The 17553-nt window shown below is 42.8% G+C and overlaps 9 protein-coding genes across 9 annotated transcripts; 3 read left to right on the forward strand and 6 right to left on the reverse strand.

The window, feature by feature from the left end:
* Positions 1 to 406: 406 nt before the first annotated feature.
* Positions 407 to 1627, reverse strand: PUMCH_002989 (uncharacterized protein; the record flags this gene model as incomplete). The annotated part of the gene is made up of 1 exon (XM_063021976.1): positions 407 to 1627. One exon carries the CDS (start codon positions 1625 to 1627, stop codon positions 407 to 409), a length of 1221 nt encoding a protein of 406 aa, XP_062878046.1.
* Positions 1628 to 1979: 352 nt separating this feature from the next.
* Positions 1980 to 4562, reverse strand: PUMCH_002990 (uncharacterized protein; the record flags this gene model as incomplete). The annotated part of the gene is made up of 1 exon (XM_063021977.1): positions 1980 to 4562. One exon carries the CDS (start codon positions 4560 to 4562, stop codon positions 1980 to 1982), a length of 2583 nt encoding a protein of 860 aa, XP_062878047.1.
* A 359-nt stretch (positions 4563 to 4921) lies between these two features.
* PUMCH_002991 (uncharacterized protein) lies at positions 4922 to 6541 on the reverse strand (the record flags this gene model as incomplete). Its single annotated transcript, XM_063021978.1, has 1 exon — positions 4922 to 6541. One exon carries the CDS (start codon positions 6539 to 6541, stop codon positions 4922 to 4924), a length of 1620 nt encoding a protein of 539 aa, XP_062878048.1.
* Positions 6542 to 8124: 1583 nt separating this feature from the next.
* Positions 8125 to 9876, forward strand: PUMCH_002992 (uncharacterized protein; the record flags this gene model as incomplete). Its single annotated transcript, XM_063021979.1, has 1 exon — positions 8125 to 9876. One exon carries the CDS (start codon positions 8125 to 8127, stop codon positions 9874 to 9876), a length of 1752 nt encoding a protein of 583 aa, XP_062878049.1.
* Positions 9877 to 9966: 90 nt separating this feature from the next.
* PUMCH_002993 (uncharacterized protein) lies at positions 9967 to 11340 on the reverse strand (the record flags this gene model as incomplete). Its single annotated transcript, XM_063021980.1, has 1 exon — positions 9967 to 11340. The coding sequence occupies one exon, from the start codon at positions 11338 to 11340 to the stop codon at positions 9967 to 9969; it is 1374 nt and encodes a 457-aa protein (XP_062878050.1).
* Positions 11341 to 12228: 888 nt separating this feature from the next.
* PUMCH_002994 (uncharacterized protein) lies at positions 12229 to 14946 on the forward strand (the record flags this gene model as incomplete). The annotated part of the gene is made up of 1 exon (XM_063021981.1): positions 12229 to 14946. One exon carries the CDS (start codon positions 12229 to 12231, stop codon positions 14944 to 14946), a length of 2718 nt encoding a protein of 905 aa, XP_062878051.1.
* Positions 14947 to 15257: 311 nt separating this feature from the next.
* On the forward strand, positions 15258 to 15524 carry PUMCH_002995 (uncharacterized protein; the record flags this gene model as incomplete). Its single annotated transcript, XM_063021982.1, has 1 exon — positions 15258 to 15524. One exon carries the CDS (start codon positions 15258 to 15260, stop codon positions 15522 to 15524), a length of 267 nt encoding a protein of 88 aa, XP_062878052.1.
* A 492-nt stretch (positions 15525 to 16016) lies between these two features.
* PUMCH_002996 (uncharacterized protein) lies at positions 16017 to 16313 on the reverse strand (the record flags this gene model as incomplete). The annotated part of the gene is made up of 1 exon (XM_063021983.1): positions 16017 to 16313. One exon carries the CDS (start codon positions 16311 to 16313, stop codon positions 16017 to 16019), a length of 297 nt encoding a protein of 98 aa, XP_062878053.1.
* Positions 16314 to 16808: 495 nt separating this feature from the next.
* On the reverse strand, positions 16809 to 17288 carry PUMCH_002997 (uncharacterized protein; the record flags this gene model as incomplete). Its single annotated transcript, XM_063021984.1, has 1 exon — positions 16809 to 17288. The coding sequence occupies one exon, from the start codon at positions 17286 to 17288 to the stop codon at positions 16809 to 16811; it is 480 nt and encodes a 159-aa protein (XP_062878054.1).
* Positions 17289 to 17553: the final 265 nt, after the last annotated feature.

The following is a 17553-nucleotide window of genomic DNA, read 5'->3' on the forward strand; positions in this document are numbered from 1 at the left end:
ACTTTTGATGGCACGTCGTGTGTGACTCAAAGTGGAAAATAATCACTACAAAATCAGTACAAGTGGGAACGGCTCTAAAATATTTTTACAAAGACCGAGGAGGTTTTGTAGCCTCTCTGCCTTTCTCTCTCTTTTATTTTTTTGATTTTGTTCTTTATAATATACATATGTACAACAGTCAAGGAGGCAGAGTAGTACCGTTGATAAGAGTGGGTATCAAAATGATGAATCCAAAGACATGCACTGTGTAGAAAATTGGGCACAAGAATCACAATTTCAAAATGAAATAATTCTTGAAGAAGATGACATCTTCAATTGTTAGGATCTGTTACCCAATCGTAAGTACCATTTGTCCAGACAGTAGTCTTAGAATGATCAATAGTCATTCGTACATCTGTGATAGTGTCTATTCGTTCTTCAAGGGCCAATAGCTTGGAATTTTAGCAGTGAGGCCAACCTTCTTATTGTCCACTGTCGCCAAGTACCGATTATCAACAAGAACATCTTCATATGCTGTAAGAAGAAAGCCCAAGTTGCCATCGACAGCAAGCAACTTTGCTAGTTTGCCTCTTCTTGGTTTTTTGTCAACTTCCTCACTTTCTCTCTCGATCTGAATCTCTGAAAGATCTACACCGTTCAACACAGAAGATACATCTTCATCGAAGGTAGCAGGAACAATTCTCTTGCGGATGACACCCAGGTTGTAAGTACGTATAGTGAGCTCTTGTCCAACGTAACAGCCTTTGTTTAACGAGAGACCACTATAGAAGTCCAAATTTGTTTCGAAAGGAAGAAGACTAGTTCCAGCGGGCGCATCAGCTGTTTCGAAAAGACCCAAATGAAATCTTCTATGTTTTGCATCTGGCTCTGCTACCGACTTTATGTTGAATCTTGAGGAGAATGCAGCTGAGAACAAGTCGCTCGGAGTCTCATACTTGCGTTCAGTCACAATTTTGAGTCCGGCCAAATGCTTACGATTATCAATCGCAACTGCCACAATATCTTCAGCGGCAGCCTTAGAGAACACCTGCTCGGTCTTCATGAGTTCATTTGCCTTGATCAAAGCTTCATCTGGTGTATAGGCAGAAATGTACTTTTCTTGCATTTCCGAAAGCCATTGGGCAAACTTAATGTCTTTGTCGTTGTAGTAATAGTAAGAATATAGACCACTAGCCTTTTCAATCTTGACTTTTGCGCTCAATTTATGGATCTTGAGCATACTTAGAAGACGGGAGGATTCTCTCTCGTCAACCTCTATAAGGTAATCAGGCGATGTTGTACATGCTTCCAGGAATTTCGGAACCGTTGTATGGAATGGATACGGATAATTAAAACAGTCAGTGACAACCCTTCCTTTTGAATTAAGAAACATAGAGAAGACACCAGCTCGGAGCACACGAATGCCAGCTTGCGGAGTCATGACGTCTTCATACATCACACCCCAATTCTTCAGCATGTCAATGCTCTCGAGGTTTTCATTTCCGCCTTTGGTGGTGGAGATGGTGTGTTCCTTTTTCTTTGTAAGATGAGGGCTAAGACGAGTTGTCATGAGTCCATTGAGAAATTTAGCTGCATCTGGTCCCCTGATACGAAGAAACGCACTTGAGAGCGATGTGATTCCTGTCATTGAAATCGTTTTTATTGAGGCGTTTGACAGAAAGAATCAAATCAATCCCCACAAGTCAGTGAATAGTAATCAGTGATCCTGCACTATGAGCTACCATCTGAGTGTAGAGAGAACTAGGATACAACCTGATCTAGAATGCAACGACGATATATAGATTTTTCTGAATAAATTAAGTTTTAAGTCAAAATGAATCATCGTTTTTTTGTTAAAATTCGTATAGTAAGTATACTCTTGCATAGTACCATTGTTGATGTACATAGTAACACCAACCAAATGATACTTTCAAAGCTGAAATACAATTTTTTTTTGGTTTTGGATGAGTCGAGGGAATCGCAAAAAGGTCAACCTGAACTTAGTTCTGTCCAATTTCTCTTCCAATAGCGCTCTTTGGCTTGTCAAGTTTGTTATCGGGTAAACGGACATTGTCACCGAAGTCCTCATTCAAGCTGGTTGATGATGCATTTAAGCTTGGTGACAATTTATCACGGATCCTCTCTCCTAAACTCAATCGTTGCTTCAAGTCATTCAGAATTCCCTTGGCCATGGCCAGTAAATTGAGGGATGAGTGATGTCTGGAATTGGTCTTCGAGTTTGTTGTTGATGCCAAGTTAGAAGGCAAATGTGAGTAACTGTTCATGTAAGATTCCACTTGAGATAATTCTTCACGCCTGTGTTCAATTTCTCCAACATCAAAGAATCCATATCCACCAAGGTATGAGTAGTTGGCCTCCTCGCTGGTTTCTTCGTTTCCTGAACCATTAGTTTTGTTCAATGCATCATCTGGCCTATTGATTGTAGAAGCAGATCCATTGGTAGGAGTGTTCCGCATACTGATGTCAATTGGATGCTTCGTTCCAGATGACAATTTGTTAACATTCTTCAACTCCTTCTCAATCCGCAACTTCTTGAGTTCTTGCTTGCGCAGTTCTGTGTCCGCAGCCTCCATCAAGACGTCAGCTTCATTACGTAAAATTTGCTTCATTCCATAGACAACAGACTTGAATGTATCCAAAAACCGTTGTGTTTGACGGTGCTTGGAGCAGACAGTCACGACGACTCTATCTTTGTGGATGATGTAGCCAATTCCAAAACCTTGATCAATGGCAGGAGGAATTCCAAAGAGTCTCAACGCAGGGTTACCACAATTGGAAATGATAAGCTCTGGGCTGGTTAATTTCTCCAAAATGGGACTGGTAAGAAGTGGAACTGGAACAGAACGTAATTCATCCAAGTCCAATGGTCTGAGGCCAATCAGTTTATTCAATTTGTTTAGTCCGAGGGCTACCAGAGGCTTGTTCAAAACTGCTGTCAAAGCGCTTAAATGTCTTTCAAAACCTTTGCCTACCATAGCCTCTCGGTACAAGTTTTTGTGGATCTCACAACATTGCTTAAATGCGGACCACTTTGGAGTCTCGTCGGACGATGAAATAAAAAGCTTCACCAAACCAGAGATCAATTCGTTTTGCACAGCAATAAGCTCCGTGCGAGCATCGCGGAATTTACGAGTAGTAATAGGCTCGAGAGTGTTTGCTATTCTACCGTACAAGGCGTAGTTTGCAATTTGAAATCCGATCTGCAAGAAGGAGTCTACCAGAATGTCCAACTTGGCCAACAAGTGGCTGTCAAGCTTCATGGTCAAGGTTTTGTATTCATGCTGGTTCAACAAGTCGGTAAGTCTTGTTTCTGACAAGTGAACAAGATTAAGAAGCTCAGGTGTTTTGTTGAACTCTAAAATCCGAGGAACTGGCTTAGAATCAACTTCCCTTCCTGATGCAAATCGGATGTTTGTATCAAACAAGGTGTTCTCAGCACCATTGATATTACGAGCCAACTTAAGAATCAGGTCGGTATAAATGTCACTAATGAACCGCAAAATTGCAGTGCTATCCATTGCAGACGATTCCCAAACAACTCCAGCCACAGCATTTGTTGTGACTACCAATTGCAACTTGTCGTACCAGCGCAGCGCACAAGAACCAACCTGAATGTTGGTACCCTTAGCAAGGATTGATGTTCCATGCGAAATTGCTATGGTTTTCTCTTGCTCGGTCACAGGTGCAATGGTGTGGTCCAAGGCGATCACAAACAAAGCATTATCAATGGCCTGGATAGCAGATGAATTGGAACGCATCAATTCAGCACGGGCAGATCTCCAAAGAGAATAAGTTTGAGTAGTGATGGAACCAATGCCGTTATTGACAGATTGAACATAATCAATGGCGGTGGACTCATCCAAGATTGTCTGAACTATAGAAGCCAATTCGGCATCATTGAACCATATCTCATGCTTAGAGGCAGCCTCAGGGTCTTTGCAAGGGGTCAATACCTCAAGAGTATAGAACTGATTGTTACAAATGAATACCACATGACGCAGGTCATTGATATCCCTGTACTTTTGTATGGTCACCTGATGAAATGTATCAGCTGTATCATCAGGAATACGAGTAGTTCCAAACAAATTCCGGTAGCAGTTCATGGTAAGGCCTGTGCCCAGTTTTGGAGTAGTGTCCCTTTGTAATGTTCCATTCCGCATACTAACAATAAACTTCAACAGAGAATTGACCAAAGACGCAGTACGCTGTGCCTGATTTGGCGGGTTGATGGTTTGCGCGTATGGGTCCTCCTCCAAAACCAAGTATGGGTTTCGAGGTAAAATGTCACCTTTCAAATCACCATAGATGCCCGAATGTGTTTCACCATTCACGGCGTTTAAGTAGCAGCTGACCAGCTCATTGGCAGCTGCTGCTTCTAAGTGCGCTTGGGCAAGACGAATAGTATCATTGGCGACAAATTGGGATGCCTCGTCGAATAATTCTTCGTATTCTTCTTCAGTCACCAAAGGTTTCAAAGCAGTCAATACTTGTTGAACGGATTGGTTAAGAGTAGGAACAGGGAGTTTAGGCAAATCTTTTTCGTATTCAAGAAATTTTTCCATGGTTAATAAATAAGTTGCGGTAAGAGGTAGTAGTTGTGGGTGGAAGTTAAATAGAAACTTTAATTGGTTACCCCGGAATTTGAATTGTGGGGCCGGCGGATCTTAACTCCGGGACTATCTGCAGGGCGTTCCAGAAACCCAAAATTACTAGATATCCTCACAAGGGTTCCAAAAAAAAAAAAAATACTCGGTAAATTTTAACAATAGTGATGTTAGATGTAAAATTTGTTGTCTTGAAAAGATTCTCAATCGCCTTACGTAAATGATTTGTGTAGTACATTGAAAGCTAGAATTCTGTGAGTAGTATTGAGTGATCTAGAAAAAAGACGAAATTAGGATAGTCATGATTGGAGATGTACTTAATATTGCATTACACTGTTCCTTATCCAGTCAATTTCAAAGCTGATGCTCAGAGATCCGAACTTTCTCAACATTGGAATCAATTTGTACAGAGCGAAGTCTGGTACGTACTCAATTTCAGATTCCTTTGTAGTTTCTTCATTTTCACCATTGAGTCTCTTCACCATGTAGGTCTGGAAGAAGTCATGTAAGAGCGGCGTTGGGATACTCATAGGCAAGTCATTGAGCAGAACGAAAACTGGAGCGTCCACAAGCTTTTTGTTGGCAATATAAATGGCAGTCGAAATTAAGATGTCTAAGTCTTGAAAGTTGAATCCACCCATCTCATTGATTCCGGTAAACGAGGAACCTCTTCTGCGAGTGAATGGATCCCCTCCCCTTGATCCGTCATTTCCAAACGAACCGAAACCTCCATCAGTTTTGAGCTCACCCATGCCTATGATCTGGAAAGTATTTCCCGGCAATATTTTCCAAAGAATGTAAAACGACTTGCGCTGTAACTCATTGGTGAGAATGGCACCCTGAATGGAAGCTACGTCTTTTCCTAGAGATGCAGTCTTCTCTGCCACAAGCTGCTCATACTCGTATCCATTCTCAAGGTACGAGAAGTCTGGGAGTAATGAGAATCGAGGAACCCCAACCAGAAAGGCAGTAGACGATCTTCTCCTGACTGAATCGTCTGATCCTTGTTTTGACAGCCCAATACTAGTTGCCGCCATTTGTTCAGATATAGCAGTGAGTTCATTGAAGGAACCCAACTTAGCTGCAGAAATAGCAGTATCAACATTGGTCAACGACAGCGAAGACCTTATTCCGCCAGAGAGTTCAGAATGGTAGGTACTCTTGTTCAATTGAGAAACGGTCTCGAGCTCGATTTCTTGCATAATAACACGAATCAAGTCCTTGTCATTGTTGTTTTTTACATCGAGAAGCTTCAATGACTTTCCTGTGCCTAGTTTCGAATCCAGTTCGAGCAACTTCAGTACCAAAGACACGGTCTCACTCTTCAAATAAGGTTCCGGAATCCTGTAGCCCTCTAGCGGACTACTCTTAAACCCAAATGGTTCCAATTCCTTTACAGTACTGGAGTGGGTAAACCAGAAATACTTTTTGGAGAGATAATAGTTTGCAAGGGTGGAATCTACCTTGCCAGACGTATCGGTGACCATTTGCTTGAAACTGTCATTTTTATCAGAAGATTTTGAGAGCTCTCTCTTGAGCAACTCCTCTTCGACTGCAGAGATAGCCTTACCTAGGAGTCTTTCGACTATTTCCTTCTCATTTGCACCCTCTTTAACATAAAGATGCGAAACACGCAAGCCCAGGATGGAATTGACCCCGAAAGCAGTTGGATCCGGAATGGCAGAAATACCCTTGGGTGGTTCCTTATACATTGCGCGATGGTGAGATACAACAAGCCCAGCAACAATGTCGCCGCTCTTATCCTCAAGATAGAAGCCTCTACCATAGCGGCCGCTTAGAATGAAAGAGACTAATTTTTTTGACCAAAACAGACTATACTCTTTTGGCGACAATCCCGAACTTGTAGTTTCAGCGAGCTCGAAAATAAGCTTCAATTTAGCTGGTTCGATTGTGGATTTAAAGCTTAAGTGCGACATTTTCAAATACAATGAATTGGCGATTTGGCAATTTCCTGTGAAGGGTAGAAGACTCTGGTGGTATGAAGAATAGATTCTGTGAAATTTATACTTGCAACACGTCGATACTCAAAGGAAGCAAGTAGATTGGAACTGGAGATATTATGACGTAGGCGATTGATATGAGTGCGGAGCGACTGCAGATGGCCCCGAGATCGTGGGGTTTTAATGCAGGAGGATAAGACAGATGAATGAGTTGCAAAAAATAGAAAGACCGGTGAACTTTTAATGAAAATAAGTGAGTCTGTCCTAGTCACTTCCTCTTCTGATAAAATTTGCTAGAGAACGCTTAACCTTTAAAAGTGGCATAGATAGTAAATGGATGAACAAGCCGAAAGAATTAGAGAGACCATGTGTTACTCACGGCATCAGAATGCATTCGGCTTGGGTCGGAATTTATGAGTGAAAACTCAACTTTAATTTTCATGTAGTCAAGTATCTCAAAAAAACAAAATTGCAAGATACAAGCGTGCTACATTGGATAGTTTCATCGTAGGGTATGCTCTGACTCCTTGCCGTCGCATTACTAAGAACCTGTTGAGTCATGACTTGGAAGTCCGAGATCGGATATGTGAAACCCGTTTTAAACCCACTGGCAATTGACTACGATGGCCGCGGTTGACAGTAGCTTTAATTTTGACATTCCACTTTTTAGAGATGGTGCATCTGTAGACCCTCTCCATCCTAAACCTCGCTAAGTGCACCAAAAGAGTCCTCCCCTCACATCCAATACGAGCCAAAACACTCCAAACAGAGCCATAAATATCCTGAAACAGATCCCATTGTCCCAACTCGGAATCCACGTTTATCAATAAATTACTCCCAAACTTTAAATATCAGATTTCCGGTCGTCTATCCCGCCTTTCAGGCGTGACAACACTCACAATGGATGGTAGAGTATCCTGCAGGCAGCCCACAGCGAACGCCGAAAAAAGAAACCCTCACCGCATAGACGCACTCGTAAATCGAGTCCAACGCCCCCTGGTTAGTTTCTTCGCTAGCGGGCCGTCTCCGGTATTTGTTGCCGAGACTTGGCATCGAACAAAGCAGTAACAGCGGTTGAATGTGGGGTTTCTCTGCAGGTAAAACGTTGCTTTTTCTGTCAATCCTCATACATGTCCAGAAAGCTCCCGAGCATTTAATGAAGCATATGATGGAAACCATTTCATCCTCAAAAAGGTGAAACGGACAGGGTTCAGCCGCTCGCTGGCCCTATGCGCTTAAGTCATCTGCACCACCCATTTCGGCGACCGCATGACAAAGTAGGGCGAACTGAGGCAACTGAGGGGCCTGCCTGCAGGAATACGGCAATTTTGCAGCCATCTCTAGGTTTTCTTTTCACTTGACCGTTAGCCCACGACCGAGTATATCAGTGTTGCAACTTCCGCGTCCTTGGCACTTTTGTTGATTTATAACTGTCTTCGATTTCCTACTGCGTCACGGAATTGTCGATTGTTTTTACGTCTCACGCCTTTTGATTCCACTGTTCTAACACCCTACTCACACATTCTTCTACTCACACATCTGACTTACCTCATCTCACCATGGAGCCCATCTCAAACTCCATAGAAAAGCTGGAGAATAGTCTGACCTCAGACCTCAGATCCATAGACAGCAGCACGCCTCCTTATGTTGGAGCTCCCGTGAAGGCTAACAAATGGAACCGTTTCGTGGACAGTTTCCGTCGTCCAGAGCACCTGGAGTCCTCTGACAGCGACGACTTGACCTCATTGGAAAGAGCAGTTAAGAAGACCGCAGACACACAGCTTCAGGCTTCGATCAGTCCTATCACCCAGGCCTTCATTGCTTTGGGAGGATGTGTTGGTTCGGGTCTTTTGATTGTTTCTGGTAAGGCCCTTGCGGCTGGTGGACCTGCTGGTATTTTGATCGGCTGGGCCATTGTGTCTTCTTTTCTCTACTGTGTTATGCAAGCATTGTCGGAATTGTCCAGTACTTTTCCTGTTTCTGGTGCGTTTGCTACATACGCCACTCGTTTTATCGATCCTAGTTTTGGTTTTGCTGCTGGATGGAACTACGCCATCTTCTGGGTTGTTGTGATGCCCTTGGAGCTTGTGGCCGCCTCTCTTTCCATCAATTTCTGGCAATCTGACATTAATTCTGTGGTTTGGATCGCTATATTCTATGTCTTGATCATTGTGCTCAATTTGTTCGGCACTGCAGGCTTCGAGTACTTTGAACTTTTCTGTGCTTTCATCAAACTCGTGGGTATTGTTGGTTTCGATATTTTGGCCATTGTTTTGATCTGTGGTGGTGGAAAACAGGGCTACATCGGCGCCAAATACTGGCACAACCCGGGCCCTTTCGCTCATGGCTTCAAAGGTGTCATTAATGTCTTGATTACTGCCACATACTCTTTGGCTGGTACTGAGCTTGTCAGTTTGACCGCTGCTGAATCAAAGGCCAATCCAAGAATTGCTTTGCCCAGAGCCATCAAGATGGTCTTTTACAGAATTGTGATCTTTTATTTGTTCACACTTACCCTTATCGGGTTTTTGGTCGCATCCAATACCAAGCAATTGACTGAAGCCTCTAGTGCATTTGCCTCTCCTTTTGTTGTGGCCATTCAACTTGGAGGTATCAAGGTCTTGCCATCGATCTTCAATGTGGTGGTCCTCGTTTCGCTTCTTTCTATTGGAAACTCGGCCATCTATGGTTTCTCTAGAACAATTCTCTCTTTGGCTGAACAAGGCTTGGCTCCTAAGATTTTGGCCTATGTTGACAGAAGAGGAAGACCATTGGTAGGAATTGCTGTTAGTGCCTTCGTTGGTTTGCTTGCCTTTGTTTCTGCTTCACCTAAGCAAGAGCAAGTCTTCAACTGGTTGGTTAGTCTTTCTGCTTTGTCGACGCTTTTCACTTGGGCTTCCTGTACTATTGCTCATCTTAGATTCAGAGCCGCAATGTCGAAGCAAAACAGACCTCTCAGTGAACTTCCTTACAAATCCAAGACTGGTGTTTGGGGTTCTTACTATGCAACTATTTGTTTGATTGTGGTTCTCTGCTTGCAATTCTGGGTTTCTTTGTTCCCCCTCGGCAGTAAGCCAAAGGCAGAGGTCTTTTTCCAGAACTATTTGGGTGCAATCGTGTTCCTTGTATTTTACTTTGGTCACAAACTTTACTCCCGTAAGTTCAATACCATTGTGCCTTTGGCAACTATGGATCTTGATACCGGACGTTCTGAATTGGACTTCGACAAGCTTAATCAAGAGCTTGTCGAAGACCGGGAAGCTTTCAAAGCCCTCCCATTGCATAAGAAAATCTTCCGCATTCTTTTCTAAGCGCATTTTATAGACTTGCATGAATATCTCTTCTCACAGATGATTAATGAAACACGAAATATTTTTATAGATAGCAAATGATGTATTTATTTATTTACCATGAATTCGTAAGATGCTTCGATCTAGATGAGCGAAGTTAAATCCTAGGATCGAATCAGCAAGGAGGAGGCAAGCCCCGTTGATATAAAATGCAATTTCCAAATGTCCATGTTCTGCAATCCTACCTGTAAACAATGGACCGATGCACCGGGCAAATGTTTTTGCGATATTGACTAGACCGAGGGCTCTCACGAGATCCCGTTTTGGTATCAATTGAGTCAAGAGGATCTGTCGAGGTACTACATCCATGGTAGCACATGCACAAAAGAGAAAGTAGAATCCAGCTGCAACGGTGTAAGACTTCCAAAATGGAATCAGAGCGAAGAAGGCTGCACTGGGAAGTTGGGCTACTAGGATGGCTTTTACTGGGCCAAAAAGCAGGAATGTCATAGCAGATGCAATTGAGGAAATTGAGTCCACAAGATTGGTGAAGAAAAACAATGTTCCAAGTGACGCAGGGCTAGCATGATAAATTGTTCTGAAATAGTACACAATCCATGCTGGAGGCATGAAACCATAGCCAAATGAATCTAGCATGAATACCACAAGTAGTTTAGGCAAATACATGCGGGTTTCAGGAGAAAGTACCCCTGTAAATGTCGGCGAAGCCTCCTCCGAAGCTTCTTCTAGGACGTCGCCCTCAATCAAGGGATCAGATTCGGTTTGTTCGGTAGCCATTAATGGAGGAATCTGAGACTCTTCATTAATATCAGATACGGCAGTTTCAGAGTTGTGAACTTCATTTACCTCACAATCCTTTGAAAGAAGACTGGTGAGAGTGAATTTCATCAAGCCAATGGCTGCATAGATCACAAATATTGTTCGATAACACTTAATCAAAGGCCATAGAAGCGATTCAGACCAGTAGGATACCAAAACACCACACACAGAGGAGCCAACAGCCAGGCCAAGAGTTCCTAGAAGACCATAAGTGGCGAAGATGTAAGCTCGCAGTTCATGTACAACGGCATGAGACAAGCATGCTTCCTCGACAGATTTGAATGGCCCAGTCTCGTCACCAGATGTTGAAATAACACCAACTACTGCTGCACCTAGGAGAACCCAATAATTCAGCGCCTTCGCAAAGATGAGCCCAGCAGCCACCATTAGAACACATCCCATTATCATTACCAACCGCCTACCGAATAGATCTGAGTACCATGTGAGCACCAATGAAATCAATGTGTCCCCAACTAAAGTGAGGGTCATGAATATACCTACACTTGTTTTCGAGATACCAACAGATATAAGAAAGAGTGTAAGGACCTGACTTGTAATACCAAAACTGGCTCTCCGTAGAAAGACAGATGCTAGAAGGATTTTCACGTCTCGAGGACTGTTTTGCAACTTCGCTAGAAATCTCATTTTGGTGATATCAATAGTTTAAGTGAGACTTAATTTGCCAGGAATGAGCTTGAGTAGAGCTATTAGAGATGTAATACACGGATGTCTGATATCAATGAGATTAAAAAGTGCAAATCTCGGGGCTGGATCTGGGACTTCAAAAATTTTACAAGAATTTTGAATTCTCTTCGCGAAATTTGCCTTTTATGTGTAAGAAACAAATTGTGTGTCAATTATGTCTCGGTCTGAGTCTTTTCAAGGGTCTTGTGAGACGCTTGACGGGCTAACGATGTACGGGCGGCGTGCACGAAACCGTGACTTTGTTGATTCGTAATAATCTTTACCCAAAGATCAAATGCTCACTTGCACCTAGATCAATTTATTTATCATTAAAATGGACCACCAGATTTTCTTGAACCGCTTCTTGAATCTATTCAACTAAGGCCACAATCGATCTAGGCTGTAATTTTTTGTGTTTATTAATTGATGGTCATTTATATATATCAGATGAAACTATTTTGTCAGAAATGAGAAACTCTGGGAGTTCTCCATCTCGCTACGAGCTCTTGGCCATTGCCATTTACATACTTTAGGGTTCAATTGGCATTCGTTCAAACAATGCACTAACCCTTTTACAACCAAAAGAAAAATCTCAAATTTCACATCAAAAAGATTTACCGAGTTTCATTTATCCACTTCACAAGCTGTCTGTACCCCTGACTAAGCGCATACTCCTATAGGACCCCATCGCATCGCATCTCAGCCGCACTTTGCTTACAACCTCCCCACAGAGAACCATTCAACTAGACATACTCAGTTCTCTGGGATAAAAACCCCTACCGCATCAGACCGGCACAAGTGCCCCGAACCTTTTTGCCGTGTTCTTTATTTATTTACCTTCTCGTCGTCATGAACAAATCCTCGCTTGATAGTTTGGCGCACATTGCCAATATTAGCGAAGATCTCAATAACCATCTCGGCCACATAAAACGAGAAAATGAAATTTCAGACCAATCTGGTCAAGATCCAAACCAAGATTCCGAGGCAGATAGAAAAAAGACTCGCCGTTTGGCGTGTACATGTTGCCGCCAACAGAAGTCAAAGTGTGATGCCCATGCTAGATATCCATTGCCTTGTACACGATGTGCAACGAAAGGCTTGACTTGCGAGCTCAAAAAAGGTTTCAAAAGAACCGAAAAACGTGCTCGTTTGGCTCTGATTGAAAGAGAATTCGCTGAATTGAAACGCTCGTTCCAGGGGCCTGTAGTAGCTGCTGCTGACCCGCTACGTGCCATGCCTTCAATGACAAACGCTGCAGTTGCTGGATCTCAAGCTCCGGAGCTGCCCATGGCATTTTTCAAGGCAGTATCGTCCTCTCGTTTTGCAACTCCCAATTCACAATCTCCTGGTCCTCTAGATCGAGTCCAACTTGCGGGTTCAGAGATGGGAATTGATCCAAAATCTCACGCTCTGATTCCTGCTCTGATGCCCATCGGAGCAGTACATGAGCCGCTCGGGCTGTTGTACGCGGGCGGAAGAGCTGCTATCAGTGGCCCTTCGACACTAAGATCCCATAGTACACTTAGTTCCAGTAGTCCTCAGCAAGATTACAGCAAGATATCTCTACCGGAAAGTGCTCTTGTTTGCGAAGAGAAGAACCTTGAGGACGTTTCTCTCTCAGCAGAAATGATTAGATCCCTCTTCTTGGAGTATGTTCAAAATTACCATCCCATTTTGCCTATTGTTGATGTAACTCGTGGCCCTGAACGAATCTACAGACTATGCCCTGCTCTCTTTTGGGTCATTATCTATGTGACGCTCAGGAGATATAATGAGGACAAATCATTGTTGGTACAGCTCTCTCCTTTGGTTAAAAACATCCTTGCAGAGATCACCATATCTCCGATCGCACGGTACAATCCCACTGAGGAAGACGAGCCGCTTATGAACTCTTGCTCGGTCCATTCTGTCCAAGCTTTTGTTCTTTATTCTATGTGGCCACCTTTGACTTCCTCGTTGAGTGCAGACTCATCATGGAGTACGATTGGTGTGGCTCTCTATCAGGCTATTAGAATTGGTCTCCATACTTCTGGCCAACTAATAGAGCAGTATGCTGGTGTCGAAGAACAAGTCCAGCAATATGAAATGGCAAAGGAGCAAATGAAGACATGGGTATTCTGTAACATAGTGTCCCAGCACATCGCTTCGGCTTTCGGATACCCAGCATTTGTTCAGTTCGACACATTCTCTGCTCAACAATGTGACTTACCCGTCATGACTCGTCATATCATGGAAATTGCTCAGTTCGAAGACCAAGTATGTAAAACACTCAATTTGGCAACCTTCAGTGGAGCAGCACAAACAAACGAGCGAATCGCTTTGCTCAAAGTTTTGGCAAATCAACTCGACGACTTAGAATTGAAGGTTGTCCTGGAGTGTTCTCAAGAAAACGGGTTCAGGAAGCTACAATTTATTCTCGCAAGAATACATTTGCTCTCTTTCTATTTCCTTGACGCAGAAAACATTTCTCCCTTCGAACTTTCAAAGGGTCTTGTACGTCTTTACAACGCTTCAGTGTCCCTAATTGAGCACGTTCAAATGTGCCAGGCGAAAAACAGTCGTTTCGTGGAGTATCTCCCAGCTGTTTCTATTTTGAACATTTGGCAAGCATCCTTTTTCATAGTGAAATTAGCCAACTCACCCATGAAATCGGTGATTGACGGAAATGCTGCAAAAGAGATCTACAGCATCGCCGTGGATTTAGTGGCAAAAGCCTCGATCATGAAGCACGACGTTTCTTACAGAGGTAGTGGAATCATGAGAAATATGTGGCAATTGTTCAGTCGACTAGACGAGAAAAATCAGGTCACATTGAGAATCTCGATCAAGTCTAGAATGGCAGCATCTGTTTTCTTTGACTGTTTGTCGCTTCTCAGAGATAAAGTGGGCTTGGCAAAGCTCAACATCAAGACAGATGTGCATGGCAATTCAGAGTCCAATGAGGACGGAGCAGGCTCCTCCTCCGACGAAAATGATCAAGTTGGAGATGGAAATGCTATCAACGCGTCGGATGACGAAACTATATCTGCCAATGCACACAATTCGGATAAAACTGGGGCCAACGATAGCCAGCGGACAACTCCTGGTAGTTATGGAAGCTCTGGCCGTGCTCGGAAAAAACGTCTGCTCTCAGATGCCGAAGATCCGGAGCAGACAGCGAGACGGATCATTCGAACAATTCCACTTGACCCCCAGCCGATTTCAGCTTCTAAGCGCAGCTCAATATTCAAGGTTGTGAATGGTAGCAATCAAACGTCTCCAAGCACAAGTGTAAAGACGGATGAACATACTATTAGCGGGCCGCCGTCCGCTGCACCTCAGCATGGGTTCAACGATGGACATGTCAATAATGGACGGTCAAGTAAGGGACAATCAGTTTTAAATCAGAATTTGACTGTTCCAACTTTGATGAACAATAATTCAGAGTCGATTGGATCAGGGTATCAAGGGTCAGGATCTGGCTTCGAAGATATCAACGTTCTGTTGGAGGAAGATCTTTTCGCAAACAACGATATGTTGTGGAAAGATGTTGATAGTCTTATGAACGATTTTGGATTCCATGCGTGATGGAATATTAAAGGATAATTTATAGATACAAAATTGAGTAATATCAAAACTTATGATTCGAGATTTAAACATGAAACAAAGATTTAAGCAACTTCCACGGAGAAATTGAACCTTTTTTGAATATTGGTCATACTCAAAACTATAGAGTTGCTTTGAAATGAAATTGTGTACGAGAACTTTTGTCTTTCGTTGTGGAACATACTCTATCTCACGCGCGTATCTAAACAGTCCTAACTCATAGCACCTACAACAATACTAAAGCAGCATTCGGGTACAGGATCTATAAATTGACAGTTATTCATGCAACAATAATGGATAATCCACACAAGCAGGTCCAATCCGCACTTTTCTCGCGCATAATCAATAACATGGTATGTGTATTTGTGTTTACTTCTCCCACTAACGACTCTAACATCCAGAAAAACCTAAATGAAGCAGTTCATGATGTCAATCTAACGCTCAATGATATAAGCAATAAAAACAAAGATACGGAGGTGCTAGCTAGGATGTGGCTGAACTACAGCAAAAGCGCCGAGTACAATCTTGAAGCAACCGGTCAAAAGCGGGATCCGTTGTAGATTTTGAAAGTATTTGTCTAATGCTGTACATGAGCGGGACTCGGCCTTTTGATCGAGGGAATTTTTATAGTTTAAGCAGGTCGATTGGGCTAACAGCAAGATATAGATTCATTTGCATTGTGGATACGGAGATGTCTATATCGTGCAGCTGGCAGTCAAGAGGACCTCGCCCGCAGAACCTTCATGATTCAAGCCCTCGCCATCAATGGATCTTTACTTAGATTGTTCTGGCAAATCGTGACACCAATGTGTGCTTCGATATCACATCATCGACCCAAGTAAAAGCGATTAAAACAACGAGTTTTGGCTGCCATATTAGCTCGTATTCTAGATCAAAAATGATTGCCGCATATATGATGCCACTAATTCTTCATGGATGGGTCAGTGTAGGCTGGTTCCCAAAAGAATTTCAAGTCTACAATAGTATTCCAAAAAATGTTCTATTACACTATTAATGTACAGCTAAATGCCTCTCAGAGGCTTGCTTTATATCTACTCTTGTTGAGTTGGCAAAAGGTTGTATCTCTTCTTCAAGGTAACTCTTTGTCTGGAGTACTTGTCGTCTGGAGAGAATCTGGCAGGGTGAGCGGATTTGGTGATCTCGCCGTCGGCGGTGACCTTGTCCAAAGTGTAAACACGCTTACCGTCGGGTCCCAAAGTGTACATCAAATGCATTTCGAAGGATGATGGTGTTGTAGATGACTTTTTCAGGAGAGATGAGGGCCTGTGTATGGCAGGTACTGGTGAAACATAAACGGGATAGCAAATTAATATTACTGGAATAAACATGTAATGAAATTGATGAGATCTTTATCTGTTTTTTAATTGCACAGAATTTAATTTCATTTATTCAAGGCGTTGATTTTGAATAGAAGGCTCCGTCGTAAACCCTTGAACGAGATATGTCTGGCTATCGATACACCAGGTGGCAATGCATACTCTAAAGAAATTGGAGATATTCTCATGTATTTTGACACAAGCGGTTTCCTTGCTTATTTAATCTGGCGTTTTTCCCTGATGATCATACATCAGCATTTGCTCATTTGGATTTAAGATGAGAGTATCAAAGTAGCACGTCAAGACAAATACGGCAATTAATAGTAATACCAATACAGCAGTTCCATACACTTGTGAGCTTCAAAGTGACTTATATTTTTAACCTTGATACTAGACAGAAGACAGAGCCAGATCCAAGCTCATAAACGTTTGCCTTCTTCAAACGATTACACAAACTCGAATCAATAATGCGCGCTTGATCCTGTTCTATCTCATTTTAATACACACCTACTCCTGTGGAGCAGCAAATGGGTTGGAAATGCTCTCCGTTCCATGCAATGGCGAAAGGGTCAACATCTGTGGCCCACGCACAATCACAGTGCCCAACTCTCTTGTTTGCTCTGTCAACATAGACTCATCTTCGGGGTCTCTCAATGTCTCAACTACATCTTCAAGAACCAAGTTCATCAACTGATCGAATCCCTTCAACACTCCAACAACATATCTACCGCCGATAAACTTGACCTGAACTTGTTGTCCATAGTATTTCTGCAAGTCAAGAATGGCCTCTTTCTTTGGGCGGTCCTGTTTATTGTTGTTGCCCCGTCTGTCCTTGTCGTTTCTGTTTCTGTCATTTCTGGGTCTATCGCCCCTATCATTGGACCGGTTGTCACGTCTTTGGAACTGACGTTTCTGGTTGTTAGTATCAGATGAACTATCGAAAGAGCGATGCATTTGTAGGCTTGTCTGGTGACTTACGTTTTCCATATTGACGATTAATCAGTTAGCTATTGTCGCACAGAGTGTGGAGAGGTAATACAAAGCAAAAGAACAAGGGAGGAATTGAAGCCGAAGACCAACTGGATGAGAAAGTGGAAGAACATAGCAAATTTCCGACATGCATTTTTTTTCTTTTGTAACTTTGACCGTGGGTAATATTTCACAGGGCCGAAGTTAGAACAACAACTTAGTTCAACTAATCAGCACCGCCAAATATACACATTGTCTCTTCTTCACTTTTTTTTTGCCGTTT

The sequence above is a fragment of the Australozyma saopauloensis genome, chromosome 3 (genome assembly GCF_035610405.1).
Source record: "Australozyma saopauloensis chromosome 3, complete sequence".
In the NCBI taxonomy this organism is placed as follows: domain Eukaryota; kingdom Fungi; phylum Ascomycota; class Pichiomycetes; order Serinales; family Metschnikowiaceae; genus Australozyma; species Australozyma saopauloensis.